This window comes from Lotus japonicus, chromosome 1 (genome assembly GCF_012489685.1).
Source record: "Lotus japonicus ecotype B-129 chromosome 1, LjGifu_v1.2".
Lineage (NCBI taxonomy): Eukaryota > Viridiplantae > Streptophyta > Magnoliopsida > Fabales > Fabaceae > Lotus > Lotus japonicus.
In genome coordinates this window covers 125,346,552-125,363,302 of record NC_080041.1, presented here as the reverse complement: position 1 = coordinate 125,363,302, position 16,751 = coordinate 125,346,552, and the positions used below count along the sequence as shown (strand labels likewise).

Sequence of the window (16,751 nt, the reverse complement as noted above, 5' to 3'; positions counted from 1 at the left end):
TAACAGTGACACTTTTTCTGTGTCTGTCCCGCAAGCAAGTTGAGAGACCATTTCCTCGAGAGCAGGGGGATTCCTTGACATTTTTCAAACTTTCTCCCCTTCTCTCTTTCTCTTTCTCTCTCACACCTCCTCTTTTGCTTTCTTTCTTCATAATTATTTAATAAAAAGAATTTCTTTACAATCATTATTAACGACCACCGAATATGCTAAATAAACAAATCAAACCAACATTGAAACCTTAATTAGTAGTAGTATAATACTACTACAATACAAAAACATTATCCTGTGCTTCTGTTCACACTCATGCTCAACCACGTTCCTTAATTATTGTAAAGAAAAAAGCTGATTTCCCCTGCTTATTAATTCACCTCACTCAACACTATCTAACACTTTTACAGAATCAACTAGCCATGACATGACACAGTAGTACTAAGGACACTGAGAGAGTGTGTGAAAATTGTGAGGACTGAGCATTGACCAACAACAATGCTGCTCCTCCAAACAACTTGCATTGTGCTCATCTCTGTTCTGGGCTTGTTTTCACAGCTTGGAACAGCAATGCTGAACCTAACTCTCCCCGGAGCACACCCTGACCCTGAAGCTGTTGCTCACGAAGTTCACAGGTACTACTCTCTTCTCTGTTTTGAGTTGACCCCACAATGTAGTTCCTACATTGCAGGAATTTAGAGGGAAAAGAACAGATCTTTGCATCAGGGTCATGTTTTTTCACTTTCCAGTTGCATTATGGCTTAGATCAGGATTTTAAGTTATGGTTGGGGCTATGTTACAACTGTGGACAAATGCAAGTTCATATGGCTGCAGTGTAAAGAACTTTAGCCTTTAGACTGTCAACATTGACATCACAACAACAATCGCAGCCGCATAAACGGGCATTTGTCCGCTCAACCCCGCAACACAGCCGCAACCACAATTTAAAACTAGTTAGGTGCACTAACCAATTTTTGTTGTGTAAGAAGGTCAATGTTCTTTCACTTTCCTTTTGTGTTATGAGTTAGATTTGGGTTTTAAATTGTGGTTCCGGCTATGTTGTGGAATCCTGAACAAACGCAAGTTGATGTGGCTGCAATTGCTGTCACGATGCTGAATGTGGCTTTAGACTCATAGCATACGAATTGTGACAATAATTGCAGCCACATTAATTGCATTTGTCCCGTCATTCCGAACAAAGTTACAATTGCAACCGCAATGTAAAACTCTGAAAGTGAGGTGCATTGACCAATTTTTTGTTGTGTAGGAAGGTGAATGCTTCAATTGCAAGAAGGGAAATGCTGGCGGTTTCATGGGAGAAAGATGAGTCCGCGTGTGCAACAGGGAACCCCATTGATGATTGCTGGAAATGCGACCCCGACTGGCCGAACAATCGACAGAGGCTAGCGGACTGCGTGATCGGGTTCGGGCAGTACGCGAAGGGAGGAAAAGGTGGGGAGTTTTATCTGGTGACGGATTCCTCCGACAACGATGTGGTTAACCCGAAACCGGGGACGCTGAGGTATGGGGTGATACAGAATGAGCCTTTGTGGATAGTGTTTCCTAGTAATATGATGATAAAGCTGTCTCAGGAGCTGATCTTCAACAGCTACAAGACAATTGATGGTCGCGGTGCTGATGTGCACATTGTGGGAGGAGGGTGCATCACTTTGCAGTATATAAGCAATGTCATCATACATAACATTCACATTCATCATTGTCATCCCTCGGGTAACACCCTCTTATTCTAAAATGCATATTTGAAAACTTGTAAGCTAAAATGAATGATGGTGGACAGAACACTGAAGCTAAAAGCTAAAGTCACAGTGGAGAAAAGCAAATGTTCAAGACTTTTACTTCTATCCCCCATAATTTTGATTTCATAGTGATTTTCAAACAAATTTTCAAACATGCTATTAGGAACCTGCAAAAATCAATCATGGAAAGCAGTTTTTGTGAGTAGTCTATGTGTTAGAATTGATTCTGGGAAAAAGAAACTTAATATAAACATGTTATTAATTGATTAGCAACAATGCAGGTAACACGAACGTGCGGTCAAGCCCAGAGCACTACGGTTACAGAACAGAATCGGATGGTGATGGAATATCCATATTTGGAGCAAAGGATATATGGATCGACCATTGCACCCTCTCACGGTGCAAGGACGGGCTCATCGACGCGGTGATGGGTTCCACAGGGATAACCATCTCCAACAACTACATGTCCCACCACAACGAGGTCATGCTCCTCGGACACAGCGATGACTACCTCCCTGACTCTGGCATGCAGGTCACCATCGCCTTCAACCACTTCGGCCAAAACCTCGTCCAGAGAATGCCCCGGTGCCGGAGGGGCTACATCCACGTCGTTAACAATGAGTTCACCCAGTGGGAGATGTACGCCATCGGCGGCAGCGGGAACCCCACCATAAATAGCCAGGGGAACCGATATAGTGCGCCTTCGAACCCTTTTGCTAAGGAGGTTACAAAGAGGGTAGAGACCGAGAAGGATAAGTGGAAAGGGTGGAATTGGAGGTCAGAAGGTGATGTTTTGGTGAATGGAGCATTTTTTGTGACATCAGGGGAAGTTCTTGAGGTTAAGTACGAGAAGGCTTACAGTGTTGAACCGAAGTCCGCTGATCGGATTGCTCTGCTTACCATGTATTCAGGTGTTCTCGGTGTTGCCAGGTACCAAACAAAAACAATAAAAATACAATCTTTTTAGTTTTTAAGATGTGGGTTTTTTTTTCGGTTGAAATTTTAAGTGAGGTGATGAACAGGGACAATAATCTGGGAATGTGGAGCAGAGGACCCGAAAGTGAGGGTGATGGCGGTTCAGAGTTTGGCCTGATGTACTCCGACGATATGTCGGGGGGTGGAGGAGCAGTGCTACCACTACGTTCATTTCCTTTTACTCTTGGAATGTGCTTCTTGTCCTGGAAAATAATAATACCGTTAACATTTATTCTATGACAATTCATGGAATGGATCATCTTCTTCAGTGTAATGTAATGTGACAGCATGCTGTTTCTGTATTCCCTCATTATTGAATGAAATGGGCTTGGTGCTGCTCAATTCTAAAAGACCAAGCACCATTAAGACTGTACATATTCTCCTTCATCCCATTCTCATTTGAGCTCTGTTTGATTTGATCGGGTACCATTAAGACTGGCAAAAGTTGCATTAACATGCCACGAATAGGAATAGAATAGGAGGGGAATGAGTTGATGTTTTAGGAAATAAAGGAAAAATAGAAAGAAAAAGTAAGTGATAATAAGATTAAAAATAATAATATTGGGTAAAAATGAAATAGAAAAAATGAATCAAAACTCTTACACTATCCATGGTGCTTGGATTTAGGAAAGGGATTTTTTTGCCACACTTGCATTTAAGTGGAAAAGAGGTAGATGGTGGGGGAAAATAGAAAGAAAAGATAAAAGAAAAGGAGAAAGTAAGAGATGTGATGATGATGTTATTGGAAAAGAAGATAGATGGAAAGAAAGTGGAGGTAGAAATAGGTAAAAAAGAAAGTGAGTGAATAAATCATAATTGTTTTGAAAATTCTACCAACAACCAAGGTTTATATCAAAGTAGTGACAGTTTGGTGTTATAAGCATACTCCATTATAAACAATTTTTTAAGGATCAAAATATCCTTAAATGATATAAGTTCAATCATTTTAACCTCAAAAAGATGGGAAACAAGAATTTCAGCCTCTCCAAGAACGATTATCTTTCTTCAGGAACTAAAGTCTAAAGTGGCCGATCCCATATTTTTTAAGGGATCACAGTAAGTGAAGCCAAGAACCAAATCCTTATTTGGAATTGGAAGCAAATATCTCAATTTTGAACTGCTTTAAACAGGAAAGGCAGCATACTAGCATAAGGTAGATGTGCACACCACTAGCCACTTGCAGTTTAAGCTATATTTTTAAAGTTTTTCTTTTATTAATTCAATCTATTGCATTACATGGGACGAAGAAGCTAAACATTGGATTTTCAAAAATAGATATTATTCGTTTTGGTGGGGAACGGGGGGATGAGTACGCAACAAAACTACCTCAGCTTGCACTCGACTATTGGGAAAATGAAAGCAAGACTAAATACAAAATGAGCCTCGGCTTCACCTTTCAAGAAATGCCATACCATCAGCGCTCTATGAATGATTTGTTCATAAGCTCAACTGCATCGTCCATGAACTGCATGCATAAAAACAACTACATTAATCATGAAAGTTCATTGAATATTTAGAATTGCATGTCTCATGTGAATGTAATATTCAATCATGAGCAGAGCAAATTATAAGGCCAGGCAAGATAAATAAACACAAAAGTTTAAGCAGCTGTGATACTTTAAGATTAGAAATGAATTGACTGTTCAACTAGTTCACAAAAAGCATTGAGAATATGCTTGAACCAATTCTAGTATTTCCAGGAAAAAGACATTGTACACAATTTGTAATATACTCCTAAAAGTATGGGTTTATGAGCAGAGCATCTGGCAAGGTCTGCAAAATACTAGAGGTCCTTTAAAAACATCATGCTTTATAGCTACATTGAACTTCATAGCCGAACTCCCTACACTATTGGCCTTTCTGAAAAGAAGAAGTATTCTTATAATACACAGCACACAGACACTGCAGTTACTTGATAGTGATAGGCAAAGTTGTTATCACATGGGGCAATGCAAATCATTTTTTTCACAATATCAGGAAGTATAAGGGCGCATATATGGCTAGTAGCAACGTTGCTTTGTTCCTGATTCTGAGCAAGTTAATGTGCACATATGTTCAATCTGAATTCAAGGGTTGAATGCAACATATTGGTTGAAAAATACATAAAAGAAACTACGTATTCTATTCCACAATTCATCAATATTAGATGCAAAGAAGTCGTTAAGTTCAAGAGGAATGTATGCATGAAAAATATAAAAAAAGCCCTTCACCTTCCCAAGCTGCTTAAGTTCTCGCCCAACTGGTTCCAAAAATTTCAGGTCAACGTTTATCGGCCATACCTACAACATGAAAACATATAATAAGTGAAGAAGGAAAGATCAGCATTACTTAACATAGCACACCTCTAAATTACAAAACAAGACAAGGATCCCTTGACTCTTGGCCATTTGGTATTTATGTAGAAATTATGTTTTCATCACCTCTCCACCTTACACTTTTAGAGAGATATAGGAACAGAAGAGAGAGAAATGAGTGATATGATATGTGATGTGATGAAAACAAAAGAGAGAGACAGAAAGAAAACGAGGTAGAAAAAATGTTATATGTACTGTTTTCTGTCCAAATATTTGAAAACAGCAAATAAAGTAAAAACAATATGACATTTTTGTAATTACTAATGAAAATAGGAAATAAAAACAGAAACGCTTTTTTAGACTACACAAGCACTTAAGATGGATAGAAGCAGATGTGTGAAGTAACATTCCATACTAAAGGAGCTGGCTATCAGTGTATCTATCCGCTTGGATGCAAACCAAAGAGCACTTATTGAAGCTTATTTAGTGCACTTTCTAGTAGATAAGCTCCAATAAACTCCAATAAGCCCATATCCAGACGGGCTCTATATCATATAAAATTCAATTATATAGAGGAGAAGACCCAAGCTTTCAGCTTCATGGAAACATAGTTTATTGCATTTTTCTGAAGTTCTTTATAAAAGGAGTACTGCTAAGTACTAAATCCTCTTGGGGAAAAAACAATTAAAAACCTTGTTCCTAATTACTCAAACAGAACATAATCAAATGTAACCCAAAATTCATTCCACTTGAAAGATTACATACAAAATTGATTCCTAATACAATAGTTTACCGGCCATAACAAGAAGAAAATAGTTACCTTGAGGCCAAGCAGTTTGATGGGCATAGCCTGACCAGGTACTATGCAATCAGGACCAGCTGCTTCAACTATAGCACCCTCACCAAACCCACCTCCAATAGGGTCTGGATGCTGAAAAACCCCAAAACATTCAAATTCAAATAAAAATTGAAACTTTGCAACTAAAAGCGATTAACGAGTAGCAAAAAAAGAGACCCTCATGACGGAGATGGCATAATCGGAAAAGGGGTTCTGGGAAATGCGAAGAACAGGAGATTGGTGAATTTTGGGCACTGGTTTCATAGAAGAAGATAAAGCTCTCCATGGAACATCGTTTTGCAACGAAGGTGAACCTCCTCCTGCTCCTTTTTTCGACATTTTCAATGTTTTGTTATCAGAATCACTTCAAAGTTTCAATCTTTTGTTATCAGAATCACTTCAGAAACATGGATGGATGAAGTGAATGAAGCTGTATTGGACACAAATGTTGGATATTCTCTAATCTATTTCCTTGACCCAACTTAATAGATGGCTTGTCGTTTAGTTCACAAACAAATATGGGGAATAAGGGCGTTCCTGGCTGGATGTGCATTGGAAATCGTGATCTTGAATTTCAATGCTTCAAACGAATTTTATAACTAAAAACGCGCACTATGATAAACTTTACACTGACAATGCACAACCATTAAATTCAACATTTTATCACTTTATGCCTCTCCGAAATATGGAGATGATTAAAATTATCTACTAACAACTAAGAATTTATTATAATATATAAATCCTGGAGCGTGCAATGTAGCGTTGTCTTGTGTCATTTACTTCGGTTACATCACATATTTAGCTTAGTTTTCATTTTATAGAAACAAGAGATCTTTTATCATTCACGATTCTAAATATCATTTCCATTATATTTAAAAAGTACATATAAATCTATTATAGTAATTTAATTTCTTATTAAAAATACAATATTGCATTATCTAATTGATTATTACATTTGAAAATAATAACAAAAGTATTATTATTATTTTTCGAAACAAAAGTATTATTATTTAATTATTATTATTATTACTATTATTATTATTATATGCTTAATATTATATTTCTAATTTCTCAACCATCTTACATAGTAATTATATCCTCAAGCATTGCGCGTGTTTTATTTTAATAATATACTAAATCTGAAGTTGAGTTGTGGAGCTGCCAAATCAAAAAAATATGCTCTTATCTCATGTCACATAAAGCAATTTCAAATCGTTGAGCATTCTCCCTTATTTATTTTTCAACTTCCAAATGATCATTTTTCAGTAACATTTTTAACTCCACCAACATCCAAAACATGAGTCTCAAATAAGAAAAAGCTTTGAAATATGACCGAATGAATATAGTTAACCTTTCATTAAACCTCTCTTTAAAATACATTTGCATACATTTGAATTCATGTTAATCGTTATAATATATAAAGTTAAACCGTAAGCTACACATATGACATTCATTACAAGAAAAATGGGGGGCGGGAAGGGTAACTCACTTGGTTGAGCTAAGGGTAGAAATATGTGTTGGAGATGGAGGTTCAGGATTCGAACCTTGAGGATGAGCATTTGTAATTACTAACAACTAACAACTAACAATTGCCTATAAAAAAAGCAAGAAAAACGGGAATTCCCGAAAACAAAAATCGTTGGTAAGCCCTAAAAGTCGTTCATCGACGGTCAAATATCCATCGCAATTAAGCTCCTCAGTAATATTTACTAACAATTTTTAAAACTCATCAGTAACTTAGCGACAGTCATAATCGTTGGTAAGTTACCAACGACCTCAATTGTCGTTAAGTTACTGGCGACACATACTGTCAGTAATATGCCAATTCGAACGAAAACAATACATTACTGGGAACGAAAATGCTTCATTGATAGAAATTTTTTTTATTTTTAATATATTGCGCTTTTCGTGACAATATAATAAAACTTATTTATAGTTTGATAAAAATTACACATATTATTAAATAATATCATTTAAATATAAAATCTTAAATTCAATTTTCATATTTAGTCTTTTTTAAATTGATAAAATAATAATAGCTACTTAATACAAAATTAAAAAATAAAAAATTGAACATTAAAATGATTAAATCAAAATTATATTTATTGATAATTATTCTATAAAAATATACTATTAATATGTAAAATTCATGAAATATAAAAATATGTTAAATTCATGAAATTTTAATGTGGAAAAAAAATTATTTACCAAAAAAGGGTTAAAAAAATCTTATTTACCAAAATGGTGTGTTTTTGGAGAAAAAGCCACGGTTACTGGGCCCTGACAAAAACCGTGGCCAAAAGTATGGAAATGCCACGGCTTTTTAAAGTGTGGCCTGAACACCGGTTATAGCTACGGTTATAGAACCGTAGCCTATACCTTCTTCACAATTTCACTTCTCCAAAAAAGTTGTATAATTGATTTTCAATTATAAGAAAAATATTTTTATAATTTCATATGAGTGTATTATATTTATTTATGTTCTTTATAGATATTTATTTTAAAGAACAAAAAAATATATGAGCTTTTTATTTATTTAAAGGTTTAAAATATAATAAACTCGTGAAATTTAAATATGAGCTCTTTATTTAAATATTTATAAAGAACAAAAATAAATATGTTAAATTCATGAAATTTTAAAAATATATAACAATTTTAGTGAAAATATTTATTTTAAACATTTAAATAAATGAAAAGCCCATATTTACTTTTTGTTCTTTAAAATAAATATCTATAAAGAACACAAAATATAATAAACTCATGAAATTATACAAATATATAACAATTCGTTTCTGATAAGTGGAAATAATTTATACGAATTTTTTGGAGAAAGTCAATTTTAATGTTAATGTGAAGAACTTATAGGCTAGTTTCAAAAAAAAAATGAATTTATAGGCTACACTTCTGTAACCGTGGCAGGAACCAGTGTTTAGGCCACAGTTAGAAAATCGTGGCGTTTTCCGTCTTTAGGCCACGGTTTTTGTCAGGGGCCTGGCATCCGTGGCTTTTTCTTCAAAAACACACCAGTTTGATAAATAAGATTTTTTTAACCCTTTTTTGGTAAATAACTTTTTTTTTCACATTATTCATATTTTTTTTTCAAATACTATTAGTATTGACACAATTAATATTTTCACACTATATCCAATAATTTCACATGTGACACAATCAGGAAACAAGTATTGATTGATGCAATTAAAGCATAAAGAAAAATCATCAAATTCACAACATAAACAATTATATTTCAGCTGGAAAAATCGTGTTAGGAAAACTCATGTTAATTTGTGTACCTGTAAGAAGCACATATAGAACTAGCACATCCACCCATAACTGTAGGTAGTAGTGACCCTGAAGGCGTAGCCGATGCCGAAGCCACGGTGAGGAAAGTCTCCTGGCGAATCTTCAAAGAGTAAGTAGCAACTCCTACAGCATGGAGCCCTACACCGGGCGGTGGTGACGACGGTCGCCGGATACCGGTGTTTTTGGACGAGAGAGTCCACGATTGGGGCTAGAAACAAGCACGTTGCAAAAGCCAGAAACACAAACCCTTGGTAAGGTTTGCAGGTAAACAGGGTGGCAAGGGGAGGGATTAAGGAAACCACCGGGGGAGGCATGGTGGGGTGAGGATTGCAGATCGAGAGAGAAATGGGAAGGAAATTGCATCATATGGGGGAATGGACCTTGATTTATACTGCTAATTGGTGCGCTCATCTGATGTTCATTGGTGGTTTGATAGGGCATACTGAATTTTGATTTGTTTGGGAGCACATAGAGGTACAATTTGATATCAAGCCATGATTGTGCTGCACTTTATCCCCTTGACAAATTGACTTTCGAACCATTTAATTTGGGGAAGAAATTTCGTTATTCAAGCATATTGCCATAGAGATGAAGAGGGAACCACTTGTTTTGACATTAGTTTATTCAAGTACATTAGTTGATTTGTTGAAGTAATTCTTCATATTGCTCTAGGTGATTGCATCTATAAGATGAAATAGTGACCACAATCTCTTGAATTTTCAAAAAAAAAATGTGCATGTTGAGAAAAAATTAAAGTAATTTAGTAGGTGCTAGTCTCAGTGATTAAAAATAGTTGTTTGAACCGCTAAAGTCGAGAGTTCAATTCTTATGAGCCGTACTCTTAGGGAGAATTTTGGTTTTGACCATACCTGAGTCAAGATTGTTTCAAAGAGGAAACTTGTGTTTGACAGTTCACTAATAAAATAAGTAGGAGTGGATAAGGGTTTGCTACTATACTATCATTTAAAAAAAATCATGTTGGTTATCAAAACCTTCGAAAAATATACTAACAAGAATCAAAAAAGTTATATGGTTTTTTTTCCCTGCTGACATCGATGGTGGATTTTACACTCTCTTAGTTAGCAATCTTGACGAACAACAACTGAACTATCATATTCCAAACAGCACAACTGCGACTATGAAAAAAAGTCATCTTGTTGTTCACTGTATGATGTTATAGATGATGCAATTCAAAGTAAGATAATAGTGGATGAAGATGCAGTGTGGGCCTGATTGAAAAATTAAAATCATGTTTTTAGAGAAATTTAAAACAAGGGTGCCTATTGACAAAAAAAAAACAACAACAAGGGTGCCTTGTGTTTTAATATGTATTTTATGATGTAGGGCTGTAATGATCTTTTTGAAGTTTGATGTCCTCTTCCACAACCAAACTTTGCCTTGAATCATTCTCAAGTTTTACTGCAAAAAGCCTCCTCCAACTAAGTTTACATCAAGCTTCGACAAAACAAAAAAAGAATGCAAATCCAGCAAAAGAAAAAATCCAGAAGGGAAACAAAACTTCCATATTTCTCTCTGTAGGGGGAAAATACAAGTATTTCACAGAACATTCTTAAGCTGTAGATATTGTTTACAACTTCCAATACATTTTAAAGTTACATAAATCACTGCTTTCTTTAACTTGCAGAACATCCAACTGATAAAATGAAGAGGAAAAAGAAACTAACCAGGAAAAAAAAATAAGAAGAAGAAGAAACCAATAAATAATGGCACCAAATAGGCGAGGCGCACATTTATCACCTATCCAATTCACACTACTGGCTGAAAAGAAATTTGGCTATGCTGTGACCATATCCACCCTGTTCTGTGCAGCCACCTCTGCTAGTTTCTTCCAATTCAATTGTCGCTGCTCTTCCACCTCATTGGCTTTAGCCTCTCTTTCTGCATACTGTCTCTGACACTCTTCAAACAATTCAGCATCCATTTCCAGGAACATTTTCCGAACGTTTACGGTTAGCCCGTTAACTGCCTGGTTCCAATGACTCTGGATGTTTTTCTCCAATGCTTCAAATATTATTGGTAATACTACAGTCCTGTTTTGCGCAATTAAGCTGACAATGTGCTCATTATTCCACAAAAAGAGGGCTCGTTCTGCAACCTGCATTGCTAGTGAGCCTTAGACTTTTGAAGGGATGATTTAAAACTAATCACATCAATAAATGAAATATGCAGCAACCAAAATGTTTTACCACTAAAGGAATCAGTTACATGGATCAAAGGATGACTTAATATAGTCTAATGATATACCAACCCAAATCCTTATTTGATCTACCTCTTTATTAGTGTTTTTACGGGTCTTTTCTATACATGCCCAAACCTCCTTAAGCAAGATTGCCATTTTCCACAATAGATGCTACCCCAACCAGCTCTCCATTTTTCTCATTCCTAATCCTATTCACCCATCCACGTAACACATCAATCAATGAAATACAATACCAGATTTCTAAACTAAAGAAAAAAAAGTGAACTCCAAGCAATCAGGATTCTCAATCTAGTATGCAGATTTTCACTAGAAAGATAAGATTTGCTAAAGATAATCACAGAACTAGTCTAGATTTTTTTAATAAAAAATTAAAAGCCTGTAGAAAATCATCAATCATGCAAAACTAAAGACCATATTGACAGCAGGACAGGGATGCGTTATGCAGAGAAGTCCCTATCACCTTAAATATCACTAAGCAGATAAACCTAATCACAGAAAATGCAGACAATTCATATTTCCCTAAGCACCAGATGTCTTAGATGTTTGAGGTCAACCCTGCCAACCTTCAAGCGAATTAAGCCTTGCAAATCTGATGAGCTTAAGCTCAAACTACCATTAATGACCCCAAGATCACATTTGGTAAAGCGGAAAATAGGAAGGTATTGAGTGGTAATGAACTCTTAAACAGGAGAACTGATTCAGTCCTCCCTACTCATCTTCAGCTTTACCTTAACTGAACTTAAGTTCAATAAGGAAATAAAGGCAATGTTGGGAACTATATAAAAGTTTTTAATAACAAATATATCATGGTTCTTCCTTGGTTTCTGGTAGCATTGATTACTTCCAAGGTGTAGTATCAAGATGGCATGAAAGCACATCCATATAAATTCTAGACAATAAGTTCCTTCTCCCAAGAAATGTACTGACACTTAACAGAGTCTAGCAAAGAGTATCATTTCACCCTAATGAAAAAGAATTTTCAACCTGATACATGCAATGAAATTACTATTTTGACTCGAGGTTCCTTGATAATGTATACATGTAATCTTATTTCAATTTCCTCATTCATTTCCAAACAGGTAGAAAGGGTATGGTGTAAAGAGACTGGTAAGATTTGATTATCTCTCTCTGCCTCTGCCTCTCCCTCTCTCTCTCTTCAGGATTCTGCATTCTGAGAGCCTGTTTAGTTATTTCTCTTGTTTTTATTTTAAGTTGACAGGATTTAAGACCAAAGGTGGATCCTGAAATCTTCTTCAGGAGCTAGGGAGCACTGAGAATTCATAGAGGAGGCATTTTTCTCGCGGCCGGAAAGAACCTATCACACGCAGATACTTTTTTCGATGAGGCCCAAATGTCTTTTTTCATTATGAGAGTGAGTGGAAGAAGAATGGCTCGGGTGGGTATACCTTGCACGTGCAGGATCCAGCAGGAGGTCAACCTGCTGCCAATCCTGCAGTGGAGCAATCCACTTCGTAACTGGAAGGCCGGACCGGACCGAAAGATTCACTGGTTCAAAATAACGAAAAAAAGTAAAAGTGACCCATAAATACAAAATTCAACGTTGTTTTTATTCAAATTTTAGTTTTCAAAATTTTCTTACAGAAATGAATAAATCTGAAATAAAAAACACAAACACAAATAAAACACACTCATAGGGTTTTCCTGTCATTATTCTCTAATATATTTCTTATTTTAACAAATAGGAATAATTTAATGTCAAAGAAGAACAGTGTTCTGGCTGCCCATGGTGCAAACTTAAATTGTACAAGCCTTATTAACATTCAAGTTAATAAAAAAATTACATCAGGACAAACTTCTAGATTCTAGAGTTTTAATAAGAGACAAAATTCTGTTTCAAGTCAAAGAAAAAATATTTTAAATTTGTGCAAAACAAGTGATATATTGTTTAGAGATTTTGTGCAAAGTAAAAGCTATTTTCGTTAGGTTAATAATTTTACAAAGTACAAACCACTTCCTTAAGAGCTAAAAGTAATAAAATTTAAGGAAAATTATAATTGTTACGGGAATGAAATGCATGGACTTGCATATTAAACAACACACCTCCTCTTTTTCCCGTCAAACATCCAACATGTACTTGCCACGTCCTTGGTTCTTACGATTCGTGGAGGCTGTATTCGTAACATATAGAAGCTCTCAAAATTTAAATATGCTAGTCAGCTCATGACTACATGTTATGCCCTAATGGAATATTCCCCGTTTCTCTTTCCTTAAGAAATACAGGTCATAAAAGACAATGCATGGGGGAAGCTTACAATAACTTCACAGAAAGCAATTTCATTAAGGATTCCTTTTCCTAGCCCATTGATCATATGAGTTGCATGTGATACCCATACCATCAAAGTTGACACTTGATTTGGCACACTGCAAAGGTCATGTTATAGTATTGGGAATGTGTTTAATTTATTAAATCACAATAGGCATTGCATTAGACCTGATAAATCAGAACGGGAAGTGCAGAAGACCCTAAACCCAATAACCATTTCTGCTGAAATAAAAAATCTGTTTCATATTTCAACTTTCAGCTTTACTTCCATTCTTAAAACATCATCACATGCACGTCACCAAACGATTAATAGGAATAATGATGACAATACAGTATACACTTACAAAATTAATACAGTAACAAGTCAAATATCAGTCATCAGTTGAATTCAGATTCAGGTTAACTCTGACAGCAACAATAAGCTTTCAAGCAGAATAACACAAATGAACTGATAACTCATGTACGTGAGAGAAGTATATGTGCATGTGAATACTACTTTCGCATTTCTGTATGTTGTTGAAGTCAAATAAGTCAAATAGATCACAGTGTATCTTTCCACATTGATATTTTTCCCCATCAACCAACACATCATTAAGATGCAAAACTACAACTGAACAATCCACAAAACTTCAAAAACTTGGAACCAATAATTGAATGTAATTACAGTGAGAGTTAGGGACTTAAAGGTTATGAAAGCTAATTATATGGGCCTAGTTTATGCATCTTCATAAACAAAGAAATAGTTAACAGGATATTTGGAATCCAATTATCAAAGCTTGTATTAATCATAATCAACAAATAGAAAAACAAAATTTTGACGAACCTGAAAATGAGAACTATTGAGGCAGCGTGCAATCTGTCTAAAAAGAAGAACCATGCAGCGCTGGAACTCTGCAGCCTGTGTGGCCTCCAGCACCTCCTCCAGCTCTCCAAGAAAGAGAACTTGCTTCTGGCAATTGGTGACAGGCCAGTACTTCAACAAGCCCCTAATAACAGTATCCGCGAGCTTGTGATCCTTCTCCACAAACTGAGATATGCAGTAGGACAACTGCTGATGGTACAAAGCTACAGGCTTAGGCTTATGCAGAGGCAGAAGAGCCCTCACAAGGAACAACTTGTGCTCCTCCTTCATGGGCAATGCAAAACCATTAATGATACTCCCTAGAATCTCCAAAAGCTCCCCAATCCCACTATGCCTTTCGGTCTCGTATATAAACCGGTAAAAAATGTTGTTAATCGCCTTCCTAATAAACGGTCTATGAACCATGAATTTCCCATACACACGATGCAAAATGTTCTTCAAATACTCGCGCTCGCGCGGATCCTCAGAATCAAACAAATCAAGCAACTTAAGCACAAAAGAATGATCAATGTACCGTTTAGCTACCTTTGTATCAGTATCAGATGAAACCACATATCTGAGAAGAAGCTCATAGACTAGCTGCAAGTGCGGCCACGCCGGGTCCAAACACGGCTCATCCTCATCAGGGTCACCGGCTTCCTGCCCTGTATTCTCATGAGACGCCGGCGGCAAGCACCGGAAAATGTTGACTGACACCATTCTGATCATCTCTTCCTGGCAAGTCTCCGTTATCTTGCCGGAACCGGACTGGATGAAATCCACCAACTCCATCAGCGACTGCCGTTTGATTTCCTTCTCCCGGACCGATTTCAGCGTGTCGGAGAAGTCCAGCAGGTGGCAGCAGACTTGCAGTTTCCGCAGGAAGAGGTTCTGCCTCTCGGAAACCGGAACGTCGCGGAAGAGGGGGAGCGGCTCGATGGTTCCCGACGGCGGTGGAACCTCCACCGCCGCCGGGGGACCGTACCCGTAGGCGGATTGATCGGTGGGGTCGGATTTTGAGGGCTTCTTCTGCCCTCCTCCTCCTTTCATTATTCTCTTGAACATTTTCTGCGAACCCTAACCCTAAGGTGATGAATTGGGAAGTGGGTTGTGGAAGATTGAAGCAGCAGCAGCAGCAAGGTGGTGGCAAGATCTTCTTGCTAGTCCATGAATGCTTGGCCTGCGGCGGGTTTTGGATCAGAGTGGTGGATGATGGGTGCGGTGGCCGGAGCTGCGGCCGCCGGAGATGGTTCCGGCGATCAGAGAAACGTTGCTGAGACAGCGAAAGAGAGAGAGAGAGAGGGAGTGCGAGGGAGTGGAGTAATTGGGGGAATTAAGGAAGATATTATGTTACTATGAATTTAAGTAATAATCCAATTAAGTGATTTTGAGAAAGCACTTTCTTTCTCCCATTCTCATTCTCATCTAGTGAAGTGGAATTATTGAATGAGTTTTCTGACTTTTTCATGAGCTTGTTTGTTTGCTTTCCTCTATTCATGAGTTTGGACTTTGGAGTCAGCCTGGATAAGATTTGGATGAAGAAAATAATTATCCAACCTAATTTTTTAAAATTTAAAATTTATATTGTTTTTATATTTCAGATTTTATCAGACTTTAAGCATTGAACAACTTTTTTATTTCAATTTGTGTGCATAACGAGCTACTATCGGAAGTAATCTCTGGCCTAAACATCGGGTTAATCACTACTATAGCCAATTCCTTTAAGTTTCAGCCTTGCGACCATACTCCCCCCGGAACCCAAAGACTTTGATTTCTCATAAGGTGCCAGCGGAGTCCTAAAAGCAACATCCGCTGATCCCTGGTCGGCATCGTTTATGGTTGAGACTAGGACGGTATCTGATCGTCTTCGAGCCCCCAACTTTCGTTCTTGATTAATGAAAACATCATTGGCAAATGCTTTCGCAGTTGTTCGTCTTTCATAAATCCAAGAATTTCACCTCTGACTATGAAAAAGTTCAAATTTTATGAGACACTTCAAATTCAATAAGTTCAAGGGTTCATAGCTTGAAGAGTTGTGTCTGCCGAGCTACTACATATGGTAGCTCGATCTAAACACCTCCTCACAATTCCCTACTCATAACACGTGACATACTTTGATTCCTATAAGTTTGAGTTCTAAGAGCTTTGAGGGATGTGTATTTGCCGAGATACTGCCTATGGTAGCCAACTTAATTATTTAGTTACTAGTACTTTTACCCGTGCGATGCACGGGGGATATTCACTTTTTTTATG

The 16,751-nt window shown here is 36.8% G+C and overlaps 3 protein-coding genes across 5 annotated transcripts; 1 reads left to right on the top strand and 2 right to left on the bottom strand.

The window, feature by feature from the left end:
• The first annotated feature begins 331 nt into the window (after positions 1-331).
• LOC130730304 (probable pectate lyase 12) lies at positions 332-3,093 on the top strand. Its single transcript, XM_057582270.1, has 4 exons — positions 332-623; positions 1,256-1,719; positions 2,027-2,675; positions 2,768-3,093. The coding sequence occupies exons 1-4, from the start codon at positions 487-489 to the stop codon at positions 2,958-2,960; spliced, it is 1,443 nt and encodes a 480-aa protein (XP_057438253.1). The 5' UTR covers positions 332-486; the 3' UTR covers positions 2,961-3,093.
• Positions 3,094-3,912: 819 nt separating this feature from the next.
• On the bottom strand, positions 3,913-6,325 carry LOC130730303 (uncharacterized). Its single transcript, XM_057582269.1, has 4 exons — positions 6,030-6,325; positions 5,835-5,945; positions 4,931-4,999; positions 3,913-4,185 (listed from the first exon to the last, which is right to left on the bottom strand). Exons 1-4 carry the CDS (start codon positions 6,189-6,191, stop codon positions 4,135-4,137), a joined length of 393 nt encoding a protein of 130 aa, XP_057438252.1. The 5' UTR covers positions 6,192-6,325; the 3' UTR covers positions 3,913-4,134.
• A 4,331-nt stretch (positions 6,326-10,656) lies between these two features.
• Positions 10,657-15,972, bottom strand: LOC130730301 (serine/threonine protein phosphatase 2A 57 kDa regulatory subunit B' beta isoform-like). 3 transcript variants are annotated; one of them, XM_057582267.1, is made up of 3 exons: positions 15,034-15,963; positions 14,481-14,901; positions 10,657-11,268 (listed from the first exon to the last, which is right to left on the bottom strand). In XM_057582267.1, exons 1-3 carry the CDS (start codon positions 15,561-15,563, stop codon positions 10,948-10,950), a joined length of 1,272 nt encoding a protein of 423 aa, XP_057438250.1. In that variant the 5' UTR covers positions 15,564-15,963; the 3' UTR covers positions 10,657-10,947. The 3 variants fall into 3 exon arrangements, with proteins under 3 accessions (XP_057438250.1, XP_057438249.1, XP_057438251.1); XM_057582268.1 differs by lacking the exon at positions 10,657-11,268 and adding exons at positions 11,277-12,879; positions 13,435-13,502 and having other exon boundaries at positions 14,481-15,972; XM_057582266.1 differs by having other exon boundaries at positions 14,481-15,962.
• Between the last annotated feature and the right edge of the window lie 779 nt (positions 15,973-16,751).